At 32.3% G+C, this 20,830-nt stretch overlaps 1 protein-coding gene across 2 annotated transcripts; it reads right to left on the bottom strand.

The window, feature by feature from the left end:
- Positions 1 to 322: 322 nt before the first annotated feature.
- On the bottom strand, positions 323 to 20,626 carry LOC143063838 (F-box/LRR-repeat protein 6-like). Of its 2 annotated transcripts, none has more exons than XM_076236226.1 (10): positions 20,476 to 20,626; positions 16,738 to 16,894; positions 14,723 to 14,899; positions 11,918 to 12,233; positions 10,912 to 11,028; positions 10,010 to 10,171; positions 9,212 to 9,312; positions 2,509 to 2,671; positions 1,562 to 1,701; positions 323 to 652 (listed from the first exon to the last, which is right to left on the bottom strand). In XM_076236226.1, exons 2-10 carry the CDS (start codon positions 16,890 to 16,892, stop codon positions 511 to 513), a joined length of 1,473 nt encoding a protein of 490 aa, XP_076092341.1. In that variant the 5' UTR covers positions 16,893 to 16,894; positions 20,476 to 20,626; the 3' UTR covers positions 323 to 510. The 2 variants fall into 2 exon arrangements, with proteins under 2 accessions (XP_076092341.1, XP_076092342.1); XM_076236227.1 differs by having other exon boundaries at positions 20,572 to 20,621.
- Positions 20,627 to 20,830: the final 204 nt, after the last annotated feature.

Raw genomic sequence — 20,830 nt, 5'->3', positions numbered from 1 at the left:
ACCTGTATTGTATATATATACATACATAAATTAAAGTTGGATGCCAGGATTCCTCTACAACCAACTCAAGCATTGTGATCTATGTTTTTTTTTTATAAAGCTAATGGATGTAAGTGGTTGTTTAAAACATCAAACAAGATATTTTTGGATGATTTCAGTCAAGTTGGATTTCAATGGAAAGGTACTTCAAAGGAAAAGGTTCCTCAAAGTTTAAGGATGATAGCTTGATGTATTTCAAATGAATATGACAGCACATTGTTCTCTGGGCTTAGGGCCATGTAAGCTATTAAAAAATATTTAAAATAAAAAAAAAACAATCAGAGCAATTAATTATTTTTAATAAATAATGGATATAAATAATAAAAACAAATCAACATCAAATACGTTTTTAAATATTTCAACAACTGAATTTTTTTTCAAATATTTGTATAAAAATAAAAAAAATATACTATAAGTAGTCCTGACATTTTTAGCTGCCTGTACTGTCAATATCGATATAACATAAATTTGTTAGATGTTTCCCAGATTTTTTATTTTCTCCTTGAGCACATTGATGTCCTCATCTTTATACAACCTTTTAATACCTCTAACCAGATTACGACAAGATTCCAGCTGAACGTAGTTCAATTTTGGACATTTTTTCAGCAAAGTCCTAAAAAAAAAATCAGTTATCAAATGCATGAATTTATTGCAAAGGAAATTAATTCTATCATAAAAAACAGTTGGTTTTGAGGTTTTGAACAAATAAAACTAAAAATTTGTTCTTGGATAGTTTATATTGACATAAAATTTGGTATTATTTTCTCTTCCTTTGACAATGTGTGTCATTAATCAGTATTTATTCATGTATTTTCATCACTAGGAGTTTAATTTTTGGTTCAGCAAAAAGAATCAATGAATTATTGTTTTTCCAGGAGAATTTTTTATGCCCCACCTATGATAGTAGAGGGGCATTATGTTTTCTGGTCTGTGTGCCTGTTTGTTTGTCCGTCTGTTCATTCCTTCATTTGTTCGTCTGTCTGAACCTTAGTAAACATTTTCCCCATGATATGTCCATTAAACATGAAAATTGATAGTGCGATTGGGGCATACATGTACTATGGACACATTCTTGTTTAAAATTCCCTTTTAATGAACTAGAGAGAAAGACTTCACCAACAAGTTTCATGTTAAAAAATTTGATGAATCATATATATTTCTTCATATTTCCAAAATATATGTAACCGTTGCCAATGAACATATAAGAGTATAACTAATGTTGACACTATGGATTGTTAATCATGTTAAAATATGTGAGGTCTTGTATGTCACCAATGAACCTTGTATTGAAATATACAAGGTATTTTACATTACCAAATACATCAATGAAAACCTTGTTAAGATAAAAAGCAGAAATAAAATACTCTTCCTTTCATGTTCTGTAAACCAACTAATAATTGGAAGCAATTTCTTTTCATATTTTTTCCATATAGAAAAAGTATGAATATTATCATCAAAAATTAAATTATCATATCAAAATTTTTAGAAAAAAGCAACGACTATATATAAATAAATATTTTACCTGAGATCTTTGTATTCAATATTAGATCCTGTTAGTTGAATTTTTTCTAGAGGTAATGATGGCCCACTGGTTAGTTCCTGAATGGCTAGTTCTACATTCTGAACCCAAGACAAATCTATTGTCTTTAGACTGTGTCTCCACTGAAATAGTACAAGTTTTGATTCATCAAAGTTAATATTCAACTATAACTACATTACAAAGAAAATCACTTTTGCTAGTATAATCATATAAATTAATGGGGAATGTGTTCATGTAACACAGATGATGCCCTTGCTGGCATATATAAAGTTATAAAGGGACATAACTGAAGAACTGTAAAAGTGATGCTACCCTTATTCATCCTTGATCTGAGTTTTGTGGTTACAATAAGCATTGTGTATAAGTTTCATAACATGTGGTTGATCCTAACTTGTGTTAGAGAACAGAAAGTAAAAATTCAGCAATTTTTCCATGTGTAAAGGAGCATAACTCTTGAAAGTTTAAGTGATGCCACCAAAATTCAAACTTAACTGTGTTATGTGGTAATAAGCATTGTGTACAAGTATCATAATTTTTTGTTGAGGCAAAGGTAAAACCTAATTCCCCCTCGGTTTCAGACATAAAAATAATCACCTAGAAGGATTTTAACTTAAACAGTAAACACATTGTGATTTTGTTTTTGTTTTGTTTTTTTTGTTTTTTATTTTTGTTTTTTTAACCAAATAATGATGCTCAGGATAAAATTAATATACCTAGGGCATGTAAATATTCCAACAAATCTATGGTTTGAATGAAATATTTCTTAAACAGTAATAGGTTGATCTCTTGAAGTCTTCTGAAACTAGAGTTGAGATCCTGTCTCACTGAAGTATACCTAAAATCTTCTTTTAATATATGCAGTTTTGAATTTTCTGATAACTGTATACCGGTACTAAGTTTTGAACTGGTTTCATTATACATTTACTCACTTTTAGAAAGAGGCCCATATATGGATCATCATAAGACATGGAAGATAGACCAACATGCAAGCTCTCTAAATCTGCTGCAGGTATAGTTTCTAGGACAGCATATGACTCATTACATCGTCCTCTGATATCTAAGACCTTCAGCTTAAAAGACTTGTGTAAAATTCTGTAAAAAAATTAAATGGCCATATGATCATAACATCAACAAAACTTTCAAAGAACAGACTTGTGCAATACATTTTTTTTTAAAAGAAAAACACCTACAGATATGCCTATGGTGTAATTATTTAAAAAAAAATTCTGCTCAAACCAATGCAAGGGGTTTTCTTGAAATTGCAGTTTTTGTTCTTTGTTGACAGCAATAAAGTGCCTTTTCTTTTGTTTTTATTTCATGTCCACAGACTTATTTTGTGGTAGAAATTGATAACCATATATACTTTCTTTTCATTTACCTTGCTATCATTGGAAGCATCTGTGTTTAATACAAATTACCATGAGTATGCAATAATCAAAGAGCTGAATAGCTCTGAGGGGAAAGACGGCCCTTGTTTCTATTTCGTTTTTTTTTTTTTTTGGGGGGGGGGGGGGGTTATCTTTTGATAGTCTTCATAGCTAGAACATGTGGAAGGTTGACACTATTTTGTTTCTTTAGTTTAGGATTCAATTTAGACCAATGGAAGAGATCTGCGTCTACTAAATCTAAACATTCAATTAAAGTTGATAGTTAATTATCTAAAATTCAACTAGTTGAATTCTGTCATTTAACAACAACTACAAATATTTTTGAAATCTTAATAGTGTACGACTGAACTGCAGGCTAGGGCCATTTTCCATTTTTTGTGACAGTACTCTTAAGATTTTTATTTTTTTTTCTTAAGAAAGTTAGGACTGAAAAATCTATTCAGTTTTGAATTTCCATTGATAAAGTTCCCAGTTACATTTCTCATCACAGGGATACAGGTACTAATAAAAATAACAATATGATTGATGTAAACTGTGTGAAGATTGTTTCCAAATCCTACATTTTGAAATATTTGTAAAATTTCATGAATAAATAGGTTTAAACTACAAAATGCAACATTTGTAATTTTTTTTTGTAACTATTACAATAATTATGTTGGTACACAAAATTTAGTTTTAATGGAAGACTACTTATACTAAATGTCACATTTTAAGTGTTTATAATTAGCTGATAAATTGAGGTGCTCCTGAATTGGAGGAAGATTCTCAAAACAGAGTTTTACAGAAAAAAAATGGAAAAGATCGTTTCTCTCCCCGATCTCATGTAGCCCCTCGGACTTCCTGTTTACTTTGAAAGATGTTGCAAATTAAAGTATTGCATGTTGATGTTTGAATCATCTACAGCAAACATCATTATGTTTAAATTTAACAAATACTATTTTTTAATAAGTGCACAATCTTTGAGAATGATTTAAATAACCAGTGAAGGATATCCCTGCTTATGCGTAGTGTGGCATTCCAACAATGACGTCACTATAAAATATAATGTAGGTTGGATATATTTAGAATATCTCGTCATACTGATTTTTCCTGATTGTAAAAGAAACGTAAATAGTGTAAAGGAGAGCTCAATATACGATAATTTCGAGAGAAACAGAAGGGAAATGTGTAAAAAAAAAGTGTTTAAAGTCAATTTATTCATTTGTGTCTCCCCATCTCATCATTCTCAGTAAGATTGTTGGGGGGGTTTTCCACACTATAAAAACAAAATGAATGATGTGAGGGAATGTCACTCTGGTCAACCCCATGGGGGATTGACGGCTTGAAGCCGTCTTCCCCAAAAACTAGAGCCTGTGTCGCTCACCTTGGTATATATGCATATAAAACAAAGAAAACAGATCGTCAGATGGATTCATGACAAAATTGTGTTTTGGTGATGGTGATGTGTTTCGAGATCTTGCTTTACTGAACATTCTTGCTACTTACATTTTGTCTATCTATAATGAACTTGGCCCTTTAGTTCCAGAGGAAAATATTTTGTAAAAACTAAGGAAAATTGTTAAAAATTGACTATAAAGGGCAATAACTCCTTAAGAGGTCAACTGACCATTTTGGTCATGTTCAATAATTGTACATCTTATTTTGCTGAACATTATTGCGGTTTACAGTTTATCTCTATAATAGTATTCAAGATAACAAATTTCCTTAAAAATTACCAATTTGGGGGTGGGGGGATGGGCAGCAACACAAAAACCAGTTGTCAAATTCATCTGGGAATTTCAGGGCAGATAGATATTGACTTGATAAACATTTTAACACCTTGTCAGATTTGCTCTAAATGCTTTGGTTTCATTTTACCCTGATGTTCTATGTATAGCCATGGTGGCCATCTTGGTTGGTTTGGCAGGGTCACCGGACACATTTTTTAAACTAGATACCCTAATAATGATTGTGGCTAAGTTTGGTTAAGTTTGGCCCAGTAGTTTCAGAGGAGAAGGTTTTTGTAAACGATTACAAAAATTTACAAAAAATTGGTAAAAAATGACATAAAGGGCAATAATTCCTTCAGGGATCAACTGACCATTTTGGTCATGTTGACTTATTTGTAGATCTTAACATTATTGCTGTTAACAGTTTATCTCTATCTGTAATAATATTCAAGGTAATAACCAAACACATCAAAATTTCCTTAAAATTACCAATTCAGGGGCAGCAACCCAACAACTGGTTGTCCGATTCATTTGAAAATTTTAGGGCAGATAGATTTTCACTTGATTGACAATTGTTCCCCAGATTTGCTCTAAATGCTTTGGTTTTAGAGTTATAAGCCAAAATCTACATTTTACCCCTATGTTCTATAGCCATGGCGGCCATCTTGGTTAGTTGGCTGGGTCACGCCACACATTTTTTAAACTAGATATCCCAATGATGATTGTGGCCAAGTTTGGTTTAATTTAGCCCAGTTGTTTCAGAGGAGAAGATTTTTGTAAAAGTTAACGACAACGACGGACGAAGAAGCCGGACGAAAAGTGATGAGAAAGGGCCAGGTGAGCTAAAAACCAGAGGCTCTTTTAAGAGCCTGTGTTGCTCACCTTGGTCTATGTGCATACAAGCAAAGTACACAGATGGATTCATGACAAAATTGTGTTTTGGTGATGGTGATGTGTTGGTAGATCTTACTTTACTGAACATTCTTGCTGCTTACAATTTTATCTATCTATAAACTTAGCCCTTTAGTTACAGAAGAAAATATTTTGTAAAAATTTACAACAATTTACTAAAATAATGAAAATTGTTAAAAATTGACTATAAAGGGCAATAACTCCTTTTAAAGGGGTCACCTGACCATTTTGGTCATGTTGACTTATTTGTAGATCTTACTTTGCTGAACATTATTGCTGTTTACAGTTTATTTCTAACTATAATAGTATTCAAGATAATAACCAAAAACGGCAAAATTTCCTTAAAATTACCAATTCAGGGGCAGCAACCCATTATACGGTTGTCCGATTCATCTGAAAATTTCCAGGCAGATAGATCTTGACTTGCTTAACAATTTTACTTCATGTGAGATTTGCAGAAAAAATGCTTTGGTTTCAGAGTTATAAGCCAAAATCTTCATTTGTTCTATTTTTAGCCATGGAGGCCATCTTGGTCAGTTGGCTGGGTCAAGGGACACATTTTTTAAACTAGATACCCAATAATAATTGTGGCCAAGTTTGGTTAAATTTGGCCCAGTAGTTTCAGAGAAGAAGATTTTTGTAAAAGTTAACAACGACAACAGACGACAAGTGATGAGAAAAGCTCACTTGGCCCTTTGGGCCAGATGAGCTAAAAAGGAGATGTGATATGATGGCAAAATGGCATTAGGACAACTATTAACCAGAGACCAACAGACAAATATGTTATCAACTACAGGTTACTGTATGGGCTTTACCAATACCAGTTGTTAGCTTTTAAAGGCCTATACCCATATGCATAAAGCTACTTAAGTTAAGATTTGTTCTGAACCAACAGATTTTCTACATGTCCAACAATATACTAGAACTGCAATTCAGTCAATTGGATATCTTAACTTGAGTGGTTTTATGCATATCAGACTTGACTTTGGACAGACCCTGGTTAAAATTCTTCTAAGTGCTCAACCTTCCATTTACCAGATTTGTTCTTCAATTTGATAGATCTAACTTTACTTTTTATCCATTTCATAAGTTAAAATGATGATGACGAGACAGGTTTTCAAAATAAAAGAGATTTGAAATACTAAGTATACCAAAGGGATATTCAAAATCAAAAGTCGATGACAAACTGACAATTCCGTGACAGAAAAAACGGAAAACGACTAAAAGACAAACAGCCGTATTAAGGTGGTACCCAACACATTCACTAAAATTAATTTATTTTTATTGACAAATTTCTACTGGTCCACCTGACCACCAGCTGACAAAATCTACTGGTCTCAGACCACCGGACCAGTGTTAATTACGACCCCTGATTGTAACTACCCATGAGAGTCTTGCAGTCTGTACTAAATTCAACCAGGTGCTCCGCAGGGCACAGCTTTATACGACCGCAGAGGTTGGACCCTCAACGGTTGGGGCAAGTATGGACACAACATTCAAGCTGGATTCAGCTCTAAATTTGGATTGTGATTAAATAGTTGACATAGCATAGGTTTCTGACACAGAATGAATGTGGTCTAATAAACTTAAAATTTGTTTTTTTGCCTTTGAGCAATTCACTATGCTGTTGAATATTAATCCTCTCAAAAAAATGTTTGAAGAAATTTTCTTTTTGTTTATGAAATCTGAAATGAGAAAAATTGAACCCCCACCTCCCCAAATTTTTTTCACATCCCTCTTTCCCTTATTCCAAAACTGATCTCAATTCAAATTACTAATGGAGTTTGCAACAATAACTACTCATTTAAATACATCATAATATATTAAAATATAAAAAAAATGCTTGTTATCACTGAATGGTAAAGATTGTTTTAATTTATCAGTTGGTAGTAAAAGTGAATATACATTGTATATTGTATAAAACAATGATTTAAGTTAATTCAACTACTATTCTGGACAAAGAAAGATAACTCCAATTGAAAATTTCTTGCTATTGCACAATATTGTACAATTAGATATTTCTTGCTATTGCGCAATACTGTGCAATTGAAAATACTTGCTATTGCACAATACTGTGCAATTGAAGATTTCTTGCTATTGTGCAATACTGTGCAATTGAAAATTTCTTGCTTTTGCACAATACTGTGCAATTGAAGATTTCTTGCTATTGCTGAATACTGTGCAATTGAAAATTTCTTGCTATTGAACAATACTTAATATAATAATTTTGGATCCTGATTTGGACCAACTTGAAAACTGGGCCCATAATCAAAAATCTAAGTACATGTTTAGATTCAGCATATCAAAGAAGCCCAAGAATTCAATTTTGGTTAAAATCAAACTCAGTTTAATTTTGGACCCTTTGGACTTTAATGTAGACCAATTTGAAAACAGGACCAAAAATTAAGAATCTACATACACAGTTAGATTTGGCATATCAAAGAACCCCAATTATTCAATTTTTGATGAAATCCAACAAAGTTTAATTTTGGACCCCGATTTGGACCGACTTGAAAACTGGGCCAATAATCAAAAATCTAAGTACATTTTTAGATTCGGCATATCAAAGAACCCCAAGTATTCAATTTTTGTTAAAATCAAACTAAGTTTAATTTTGGACCCTTTGGACCTTAATGTAGACCAATTTGAAAACGGGACCAAAAAATAAGAATCTACATACAAAGTTAGATTCGGCATATCAAAGAACCTCAATTATTCAATTTTTGATGAAATCAAACAAAGTTTAATTTTGGACCCTTTGGACCCCTTATTCCTAAACTGTTGGGACCAAAACTCTCAAAATAAATCCCAACCTTCCTTTTATGGTCATAAACCTTGTGTTTAAATTTCATAGATTTCTATTTACTTATACAAAAGTTATGGTGCGATAACCAAGAAAAATGCTTATTTGGGCCCCTTTTTGGCCCCTTATTCCTAAACTGTTGGGATCTCGACTCTCAAAATCAATCCCAACCTTCCTTTTGTGTTTATAAACCTTGTGTTTAAATTTCATTGATTTCTATTTACTTATACTAAAGTTATTGAGCAAAAACCAAGAATAATGCTTATTTGGGCCCTTTTTTGGCCCCTAATTCCTAAACTGTTGGGACCAAAACTCCCAAAATCAATCCCAACCTTCCTTTTGTGGTCATAAACCTTGTATCAAAATTTCTTAGATTTCTATTTACTTAAACTAAAGTTATAGTGCGAAAACCAAGAAAATGCTTATTTGGGCCCTTTTTGGCCCCTAATTCCTAAAATGTTGGGACCAAAACTCCCAAAATCGATCCCAACCTTCCTTTTGTGGTCATAAACCTTGTATTAAAATTTCATAGATTTCTATTTACTTTTACTAAAGTTAGAGTGCGAAAACTAAAAGTATTCGGACGACGAGGACGCAGACGACGACGCCAACGTGATACCAATATACGACCAAAAAATTTTCAATTTTTGCGGTTCGATGAAAACGAAATTAGAAAAGCTCTATTTCTCCAATATTTTAATTGAAGGAGAATAAGAATCTTCTTTTTGTATGAGTCCTTACCTCTAAGGATTGACATTAATGTAAATATCACTCCAAGATAAATAATTGAAAATGATGAACATTTAAGACAGAAGCTCACCTATTGAAAACATCATATACTATGGTGTTATGCATAGTATGTCTACCACTTAAATCTGGGATATTAAATTCCTCTAAGTCTGGGAAGCCTGCAGATTTTTCCTGCAAAACAAAAATACAAAAATAAGCAAATGAAGTATATATTTGTTTTATGTTTTTATATGTTCTATAAGAAAACATCTAATTTGGCTAATCCAAATACTGTTTTGACACATAATTTGACATTCTACAATATAATCAAGAATTATATACCTTCTGTATTTGAAGAATTGCAGGCATGAATTGGCAATTTGATTGTTGCAACTTACATTTACTGCCAACATACTGTATTCTAAAATTATAACCATGTTTTATTATTGCGAAAAAATGCAACAGGGTTGTAATAGCAATAATTTAAACTTGCATTTTTAAATTTTTTGTATGAATTGAACAGCATTTTTCTCAATATCGCCAAAATAAAATCCCATTTTAGTCTAAAATGACAAAATCACCACTATAAATGCACACAATAATATCTGAATTTACAGTACTGAACCAATAATGGGTAATTGTGACCTTGAAATCAAAATTGAACCATACAACTCTTAAAATACAAAATTTTAGGCCTTGAAGTTTGATGCTTTATCCAATCAGGATGAAGTTCTACACAATGTTGCATTAAAATAATCTGTTTGACAGTCATTGTTTTGACCTTGCTAGTGATGGTCCTTACACACTAATGCACATGTGATCACTATGAGATAAACATAGAAGCTTGATAGCTATAAGAAATGACCAGCTAGCTGTTAATAAAATTTACCACTTCCTCATCTGTTTTTGGAGTGCCTTTGTATCTGTTGTTCCCCATTCTAAGGACCTTCAGCTTAGGACAGGATTTTTGGAACTCCTCTATATCAATGGTTACATATGTTGGTACATTCTCAAGAGTTGATATGTCTAACACTGTCAATTTGGGACATTTCTACAAAAGTGAAAGTTAACAAAATAGCTTCATCACTGAAAGCAAACAATTTGATGAAGTAAAGTTTATAGCAAATTAATTTTGAAAGGTTAAATACAAACTGGCTAAGACACTATTTAAAGATGATACTCAGATAACCTTTGAAGGAGGTTACACGATTCTTTTTATATTATTGTTGTTCATATTTTTTTTTAAGGAAGTACATGTACTACTGACTAACTTCTCAATGTAAATGGAGATGAAAATACCTTCGACTCTAACTGTGCCTACCCATAGTTATGTCTTTTTGTCCCTGATTGTACCTTACACTAAGATGGAATATAAATTTTTGACAAATTCAGAATATTCCACCAAATATGACTAAAACATACTAAAACCTTTATAGGAAATGGATTAATATAAGTTTACAACAGTCTTACAGTTTGAAAAAAGCTGTAAAATTACAAACTATCCAAACATGTGTATGTTTACTTGTTTTTGTTAATACGTCTTTTGATTGAGTTAAGCTACTTTAAATGATATTTCAAAAAATTCTAGTTACATTATTGAAAAGTCTACATTTTGTACCATGACTGTACTGTCTTTTATAGCTGACTGTGGTATTAGTTTTTTTCATTGTTGAAGGCTGTACAGTGACATATAATTGTTTTTATCTTTGTTATTTGATTGAACTTTGTTGGATAGTTGTCAGTGTCACATTGGCAATCATACCCCCTTTTCTTTGTTTTATTTATATGTACCATTATTGTATCCAAGACCATTGTAAAACCTGTAAGTTTTTTATTACAGCTGACATCAATTCTCTTTAATTCACTGAACCTCTTCAAGATCAATTCTTTCAAGGATGTTGATGTTATCTGAAGTGTAAAATTGTAAATAAATATCATTTATATATATATATATATATATATGTTCTGTTGAACATTATGTCATGTATATTCATTTTATGTATTTTGTTGAGCTTATTTACTGTGTACATAAATTATTTATTATTTATTCAACCAGTTTCTGAAAAGACAACATACATGTAATTACTAGTATAAAGAAAATGACCACATATTTATCAAATAACAAAATATCAGAAAATAAAGTTAATTTATGTACATCTAGAATTTAAAAGAAGCACATATATCAGTTTGTATTTCAAGGATTTAACCATAAGCCTTCTTCTTTCTATAAATATGCCACCATTGCAACACCTACAAATGATGACAAAACAAGAATGTGTCCACAGTACACGGATGCCCCACTTGCACTATCATTTTCTATGTTCAGTGGACCGTGAAATTGGGGTAAAAACTTTTATTTGGCATTAAAATTAGAAAGATCATATCATAGGGAACAAGTGTACTAAGTTTCAAGTTGATAAAAAAAACTGCCTTGACCAATAACTTTAACCTGAAGTAGGACAGACGGATGGACAAATGAACTTATGAACGGATGCACAGATAATGACAGATTGATTTGATTTTTGGTGTTTTTAACGTCACTTTTAAGCACTGCATTTAGGCTATTTCATGGCGGCCAGTTTTTATTGGTGGAGGAAGCCGGAGTGCCCAGAGAAAACCACCTAACTTCGACAGGAAAACTGACAATCAGAATCCTAGTCAATTAAGATTGGAGTCGAGAACAGATGCACAGACCAGAAAGCATAATGCCGATAAATGGGGCATAAAAATATTCAACTGTTAAAACATTTTTCCAACATTTTGAACCTATATTAATTAGTAATCATATCACACTTACACTTGTATCAGAGAAATCTATATCCTGGAGTTCTTTACAATTGTTAGCAAGGGAAGTAACCCCGTCAGGTGTTAGCTTCTTACAATGGGAAAGATTTACAGTTTGCAGATGAGGACATCTCTCAGCAATGAGAGACAATGCACTTGATAATGTCCAGTTTGATAAATTAATGTCCTGACACTGTGAAAGTCTGTTTTCACTCAACCATCTAAGAGTTTCTTCCTTTTGTTTAATCCATCCATAGGTCAGGTCTACTTTTCTCCATAAGGAAGGATCCTTGGCTATTTCTTTCCAGCTTGAGCATACTTTCTGTGCCCTGATGAAAATAATACATTCAATATAAATGAAAGGAGATGAGAAGCCAACCTTACAGTACACAAATGTATGTTACAATAGTTCATATATTTTCTTTTAATGTAAAATATAATACATACTTAAGGATGTATTCTTCTGACTTTTCAGTTTCGTTCAGTCTCCTTGAAATCTCGTTCTGGAATTATTTCCAAAATATGTGATACAAGTGGAAAATAGCAATTAATCTAATAAATATTATAATGGAAACTAAAATCGGTGAAAAAATTCAGTATTTACATTCAGTAGTTTTTGAGTAATTAAATTTCAAATTTTATTACCAATCAAGGCAGTCTTTTTAGCCAAACATTTGAGAAAATAATAGGGGTACAAAAAATGATTTTACCAGACACATGTACATCCCATATAACTTTTATCTTTTCAAATTACTTAGTTCTGTATTTTTTCAATCATTTATAACAAAAATCTTGAGATCATATCCATTTTGATCTAAAAACAGAGAAAAATCACAAATTTACAAAATTGACAGCATGGTAAATTTGCCACACAAAAGCATCAAAATATGACAAAACCTTCTTATATTAACACCTACTTATAGTTTTTTTAAGTTAAATTTATTCAGATTGGTCCACTTCATCTTTATTGAAAGTATTACAAAAAGTTTAATTGTGGAACTGTAATTTTTTTCACGATAATAGCCCAAAAATGGGCAAAAATTGATGAAAAATTGGGTACTTCAAAAGAGCTGTAGAAAAAAAAGAAGTGCACCACGATAGGATTTTTTCTTCACCAATTATTTTTTTACAGTCATATAAACCCAAAAAACAGGTTAAGAACAAAAGTTTAATTCTAGAAATTTTTGGCTCCTCAGAGGTGTACATCCTTAAGTTGAAACTAAATAAATCAAGAATTAAAAATTGATACTTTAAGCTTGAAGAGAATTAGTTAAGGATCAGAATAAGCTAAAAATATTAATAGGTCATGGAGTTCCTTTTCGAGATATTTGATATATAAAATATGGCAGGAAAAGGATGACTTGGACTTTTACCTTATATTTGCATTGGTGTTATCATGGTCTCAAATCAAAAGAAGGAAAATCATGAATCTGCCTAAATTTTGTTAGATGACCTTTTATTAGCTATTAAGTCTTATATGAAAAGATAAATGGGTGTTATGGGGCAAAATATTTTACCTTGTCTGGTATTGAAAAACAAAAAGGATTCCGAACATGGGATTTTTAAATTCTGAAACCTCACCTAAGTACATCCTTAACATATCTAATATGAGCTAAGCATAATACAATGTACATGTATGAGGATACAGGGGGGTGATTCCCTTTTAGACAACCAAATTTTACCCACAAATGGAAGTTTGTTTTAGTTACATTTTGTATTTTGCAGTGAAACCAATACTAATACAAGACATTTCAAAGGTCACTGGACATAGGGCAAAAGTCCTGTAAAAATTGTTTTGGTTCATTCCAGTGATAATCATTACTGGGATAAATAGACAATAACTGTTAAGTGTCTTTAAATATCAGCTGTATTTGAACGAGGCTAGGAAATAAGGTGTATGCGAGCTTTTAGCGAGCTATTACACCTGTTTCGAGCCGAGTACAAATACATCTGATATTTAAAGACACTAAACAGTTATTGTCTTTATCCTGTAATTAATTCTGTATATTATTTGTGTTTTGAAAGACACAAAAACAAACGTTTTGCATTTATTTTCATTAGCAATCCCTTGAGGCCCGTGTAGTAATACGATACAGTAATCACTCATTCAGCTGAAGGCGGGTTCGCAAAAAAAAGAATCTCGAATGGTCAACAATAATACATCGTTCAAGGTGAGTAATTATCTATTTTAACATAATAACTAGTTTCAACAGTAAAAACAAATAGAAAAACATTGTCCAATTTGAAACAGAAGTGTAAGAGTTGTCCTTCGCTTCAGACTCTACATTCACTAAGCATGCATGCTGAAATTGACATGGTTGTTTTTGTTAAAAAATCGTACACATTTAAGTTTTGAAATCGATAGTTGTTATTGCAGAAAAGACTAGTGTTCATGTGTGTATGGTATCAGAAAATTGGTGTGATTATTATTGCTCTAAAGAAATGTTTGAAAACAAACAGAACGATAAAAGTAATCGTTAATTCTCAATTGATACGTCATTGGAATTCGACTGCAATACACATTTTGAGGTCACACAGGTTCATACAATACTCAGTACGACAGTGGGCGGAGCTTAAAAGCGATATCTGTATAGTATACAGATACAGCATAGCGATATCTGTAGGGCTGTATCTGTATAGCAGAACACCTAATTGCAGGATAAATGACCTTTTACAGTATTTCTGAAAAATTTTGTCCAAATTTCCAGTTGTCTTCTCAAAGACTTGGGAACAACTGTAATACATGGCTCATATTCCTCCCAGTGGAAAGTATTAGAGCCAGGCATGTAAACAAATACCAACAGCAAAGAGATGTTACCTGCATAGAAATGGCAGTGGACCTGTAACTGATACAACATCCTGGAAAATCTTCAACCAAATTTCTGTTGGCAGGGGAGGTAAATCCACACAAATATCTAAACTGTCACTTTTTGCACTGTCTTCTTTTATAACTTGTTTTTTTGTTTTTCCTTTATCTTGCTTCTTTTTTCTCTTCCTAAAATAATATTTAGGTATTCCCATAGAAACATGTATCTACTGTAAATTTTAAATTATTGCAAGGTTTTTACATTAGCAATTAATGTGACTGTTTAAGTATCGCAATAATAAGAACTCGCATTGTTATATCTGATCATTTGCTGATACATTTTGTACATATATACATTGCTTTTTCATCTATATATGAAATTAAATAGATCTAGAAAAATCCAACAGCACGAGTTTGCTTTTTATATCTATATTTATGTTTACATCGCTTATATGGTCATCGGATGACTTAAGAGGTCAACTGGATAGTTAATTAGATTGCGTCTAGACTAAAATACACACAAAACGAAGGTATTTTAATGGCTGTGCCCTGTTGATTGTTTATTTTATACTTTTAATAGTTTGGATAAATATCTTATATTGTTATAAATCAAACATGAGAATTTAATTAAAATGAGTGAACATGAATTTGACATCTAGTGCCTCTTTAAAAAATCACAATATTATTCAATATACAAATTATTTGTACTATTATTAATTTACTATTTAACGAATGTGCATATTTTGAAGTTAATATTGTGATTTTAACTGTGCTACTTGCAAAAACTAAATACTAGAAATGCCTTCGGCTCATTAAGACTGCTCTTTGGTCAGGTCTATGATGTTGTCTCTATGACATATACCCCATTTCAAGGATCAATTTTACATACATTTGTACATTATTTTAAGCATTTTATATAAATTACTGGTATATGTTTTATGTAAAACACTCATATCTCAAAAACAAGCACGGTGACCTATATAGTTTTTTGGCTCTTTGAATTCCTTAATTAATTCCCTATCAATATAAACTAGTGTTTTTAAAAGTTAATTACTTTGAAAATGAGAAGCGAACTCCCTTAAACACTTCACTCACTTGTACCTTGCAGAATGACACAAGAAAATAATGAAACTAGCATGCACTTGCTTTGTAAAGAATAAAAAATTCTATCACAGAAATATCTTCCTTTATATTTAAAAAAAACAGACTACGTACATTTTTATAGATATAAGAAGATGTGGTATGAGTGCCAATGAGACAACTCAGACTCAACTCTCCATCCAAATAACAATTTATAAAAGTAAACCATTATAGGTCAATGTACAGCCTTCAACACGGAGCCTTGGCTCACACCGAACAACAAGCTATAAAGGGCCCCGAAATTACTAGTGTAAAACCAAACAAACGGGAAAACCAACAATCTTATACATGTATGTGCTACGACCTGTCATAAGTCAGGAGCCTGTAATTCAGTAGTAGCATTTTGTTGGTATTTACCATAATATATATTTACATGTACAATGTACATGATGAATATGTATTTGCTGTTTCTGTTAAAAAGATTTCTTGATTTAATTGTTTTACATTTGTTATATTTGAGCCTTTTATCATGTTTATATCTTGCTACAAAATGTATGGTTTTTGCTGATTATTGTTCAGAATAGTTGAATGCTACAGGCAGTAACCTTTTTTTGGTTACTTCTACATTAGTTGGTTTCTTATGAGGTATTGTCTCATTGGCAAACATACCACATCTTCTTATTTTTATACACATGATTTATTTTAATTTATTATTTTTGTTTGGTGTCTACTGATCATGATAATTCACCTTTTGAGAATCTAAAGGATCATGGGTAATTTCATTGTTTGTACCCTAGAATGAAAATAACATTACGTCATTGGTTGAATTCCCATTGTTTATGACATTTCTAACCAATCAAGATGTTTTGGTGTACACTTTTGAAAATATTACCCAGGATGCATTAGATTCTGAAATGGCAAATTTGTTAGCTTAATTTTCCACTCACGAAGAGGCAGGCTGATCATCTTCTAAGTCAGAAGGGAGATAATCAGAATCCTCTGAATCATCAGAAGGCCATTCTTCTCCATTATTACCAAAATACAAGATCTGGTTTTTGGGATCTTTTTTCACACCAAGTATGCCACGCTTTTGTCTGGGCATTCCTGTGGAGTAAAAATCATTTTATTTAGTAAAACCTACAACACCTAATGAACTTTGAAATTAACATAACTGTCACTATATTTACTACAGTTAAGATTAATTTTCATTGATTTTTTGGCGTTTTCACGCCATTTTTAAGCACCGAATTTAATCTATTTCATGGCGGTCAGTTTTTTTATAGCCGAGAAAGCCAGAGAGCCTGGGGAAAACCACCAACCTTTGATAGGAAAACTGACAATCCTAGTAATTAATTATTTAAGTTTGGAGTTGAGTGCACCTGCACGAGCTGGGTTCGAACTCACAACCAGTGTTGACTGGCTAGTGATAACAGTAGTAACTACTAAGACCACTCTGCCACCAAGTCCCCACTACAGTTAAGAGATAGAGAGATAATTACAAATGTAATCAGTGTTTAAGGAAGTTAGCAACTCAGTTTCAAAATAACAAGCTTTTCATAACACTATTATATATTGATAGGGGATAAATAAAGGAACTAAAAAAGCAAAACAAATATATATGTCAACATGGTCAATGTGCTTGTTTTCAAGATATTTACCATTGACATTTTTGCGGGAAAATGTTCTCTCTTGATTTTTATAGCTTTATCATTGACAAGTTTAAATTCTCAAAAACTATTTCAATAATAACAAAGATTTTATAAGACTTTTGCTGCTAGAGGGACACATGTGTCAACACCAACTGTGCCAGAGGGACAAGTACATGTACATGTATGTCCACGTTTTAATTTATACAAGTTTCTCCTCATTGCTGTATCTTTTTCAAATAAAAAGCCAAAGATTGAACAGGATTATATTCAAAAAATGGTATGGTCAATCATGTTGGTGTGACGTCATATATCGAATTATGTCATGTACATGTATGTCAATGTTGGACATCTGACGATAATTAGCTGTCATATTTTCTGGCAGTGGCATAAGAAATGCGTAGCCTTATTTACTTTCATTTTTATTGGGTGCCATTGTCTTGTTTGCATATAATTATTTGAGCGATTCTTTATCATGTTTATGGTATTCATCAATTATTATAACACTAGTAATATTCCTTTTTTATAACAATCTTAGAGCAGTATTTTTTACAATATTACTTTTACAATGTATATCCCTTTCCATACTAGGCTTCTTTAGGCAGTCAAGGGTCTAACTTTAATATGTTATCAGAGAAAAATAACATGCATGTGTTATTACAGACACTTTCAAGAGTTGTCTACTCTTTTTTCCTTAATCTGTAATAACATATGTTTGTTATCAGTTAAATATATCATAATTATTTTATCTTTAATGGGCACTTGGGAATTCTTAAAACTTTGCGCAGTAGTTTAATATATTACCTTCATAACAAATTTTCTAATTCCATTAACACAATTTTGACCAACCATGGTAAATCAATCAGACAAGGCCTTTATGGGCAAAATAAGCTATAATAACAAGGCTTAGTTATTACAAGCATGTAACTTACTATATGAGAGTAAATGAGACACTTGGTATCTTGCGCAGTGCCTCATTACAAGCTCTGATCATCATTTCTTTCAATGAATTGAAATAAATTTTTTATGCAAGCCAGAACAAAGCCTTTAAAGAGATATAGAAAAGCTGTAAGCAGAGGTGATTTAGGGGGGGGGCCCGGCCCCCCCTTTTTGGGAAAAAATTTGGTTGCTTATATAGGGAATCACTGAAGCGTGACTGGAGCGGGCCCCCTCTTAGGTCAGTCAGTGGGCCCCCACTTATGAAAATTTCTGGATCCGCCACTGGTAATAACACCCTTTGGTCATAATACATGTACATTGCAGGAATATATTTCCTGTAATAACATAGGTGTGCTATGCATGATTGGTAAACTATGAGCTGTTATATCTTGACAAAGATTAGTATACAATTTCAATAGAAATAGAGAAAAATTTAACAAAAGAAAGGTTGTATATTTTCCCTTTGAAACATGTAACATACATATATGTTATCACAGTTTTTTGATATTTTAGCCCACAATAACAACATGTATGTTATTTTTCTCTAATAACTCTTTTAAGTTAGACCCTTGACTGTTAGGTGAAACCTACAACATTGTCCTAGGGATGCTGGAAAACAGCATATATAAGACTCGTAAGATCTATTATGGAGTACGGATCAATTATATGTACATGACAAAAATGCTATCAGAACTTCAGCTTCTGTCACTTCAATCAAGATGACGACTGATTTTCTTTTTTAAAGTGGTTGAGGGGAAGATACCAGTGCTTCCTCTAGATGATCTTATAAAATTTCACAGACCCAAACAAGATAAGAGCAACAACATACAATAACTTTGTAACTGAGAACATTATAGACCAACAAGTTTGTAACAACAAACGAGTGGTCATAAAATAAAATTGAGAAAGGAAATGGGAAATGTGTCAAAGCGACAACAACCTGACCATAGAGCAGACAACAGCCAAAGACCCCAATGGGTCTTCAATGTAGCGAGAAACTCCTGCACCTGGAGGCGTCCTTCAACTTGCCCCTAAACAAATATGTATACTAGTTCAGTGATAATGGATGTCATACTAATCTCTGAATTATACACAAGAAACTAAGATTAAAAATAGTTCCCCACAGTAAGACGGACCAGTTCAAAAACTCCATCTTTGAGCGCACTGCAGTACAGTAGATTGAAACCATCTAGAGGACTTGGTGGTGTGCGTCACTACAACCTAGGAGTTAGTTCCACAAAAAAACTTATGACTATGATTGATCATAAGTATACTGAATTGTACATGACTTTTGAAAAAGAAGATGTGGTATGATTGCCAATGAGACAACTGTCCACAAGAGACCAAAATGACACAGACATTAACAACTATAGGTCACCGTAAGGCCATAAAAAATGAGCAAAGCCCATACCGCATAGTCAGCTATAAAATATGACAAGGTAAAACAATTCAAACGAGAAAACTAACGGCCTTATTTATATAAAAAAAATTAATGAAAAACAAATATGTACATTGATGTACATGATGTAACACATAAACAAATGACAACCACTGAATTACAGGCACATACTTAAATAATGTGACGGGGTTAAACATGTTAGCAGGATCCCAACCCTCCCCTAACTGGGACAGTGGTATAACAGTACAACATAAGAACGAAGTTCACAACGAACTATAAAAAATCAGTTGAAAAAGGCTTAACTCATTAGATGGACAAAAATACAAGTGGACGTGGCCGGGTACTTGTACATCATGACAACAAAAAGACACTACGAACAGATCTGAGAGTACTCACTGTTATCTGACAGCTAGTTCAAAGCCAGTAACAACTAATAAACAAAATAGATGAGGGGGAGGGGGGGTTGTTTATGGATGACGGTTCTACCGTACTACGGAGAGAGGCTCAAGATGCTTTTGACACGACAAAGTAGGAAATATACTTGGCAGCAAAAATAAAGAACCCTTGTGTTGAGTGTTTCCTGCTGTTCATGTGTAGAATGAGAGACCTCAACATCATGAACATGAATAATTTTAAAAAGAGTGTTTCCAAAATGATGTTTCTCTTTAAAATTAAATCAAATCCACCATACTGCTATTTACCTGCTTTTCATTCAATTTGCTCTCAATTTTTGTTGTGAAATATTGTTGACATCTGTGTTAAAATAGGATTATCAGTTTTAAACGAAAATAATATACCGTTTCAAACGTTTTCAAATATTTGCAACATGGAAAGTAATATTTGACCAATCACGGTTACTTTGTGACGTATTTCCGCAATATTCACAACGGTTATCGCGCTTTTTTCAGATTTTTTTTCTGATATAAATATATATATCAAACACAAATTGAAACGTGTATCCAAAAAACAAGAACTATTGCATTTATTTCTGGGACTATTATACTAACTACAATACTAATAGTCCGAGATTTATTTAGAGCATTTTAAAGGGAGATC

This window comes from Mytilus galloprovincialis, chromosome 2, assembly GCF_965363235.1.
Source record: "Mytilus galloprovincialis chromosome 2, xbMytGall1.hap1.1, whole genome shotgun sequence".
Taxonomy (NCBI): Eukaryota; Metazoa; Mollusca; class Bivalvia; order Mytilida; family Mytilidae; genus Mytilus; species Mytilus galloprovincialis.
Note: the sequence above shows the minus strand (reverse complement) of the source record. Positions and strands in the feature narration are given on the sequence as shown.

Excerpts from the sequence above, each read along its gene's own strand:
- LOC143063838 (XM_076236226.1), bottom strand. The coding sequence starts at position 16,892 with ATGCCCAGACAAAAGCGTGGCATACTTGGTGTGAAAAAAGATCCCAAA. Across the intron at positions 12,234-14,722 it reads CCACTGCCATTTCTATGCAG|GGCACAGAAAGTATGCTCAA; the intron begins GTAACATCTCTT and ends TATTTTCATCAG. Across the intron at positions 1,702-2,508 it reads ATATGGGCCTCTTTCTAAAA|TGGAGACACAGTCTAAAGAC; the intron begins GTGAGTAAATGT and ends GTACTATTTCAG.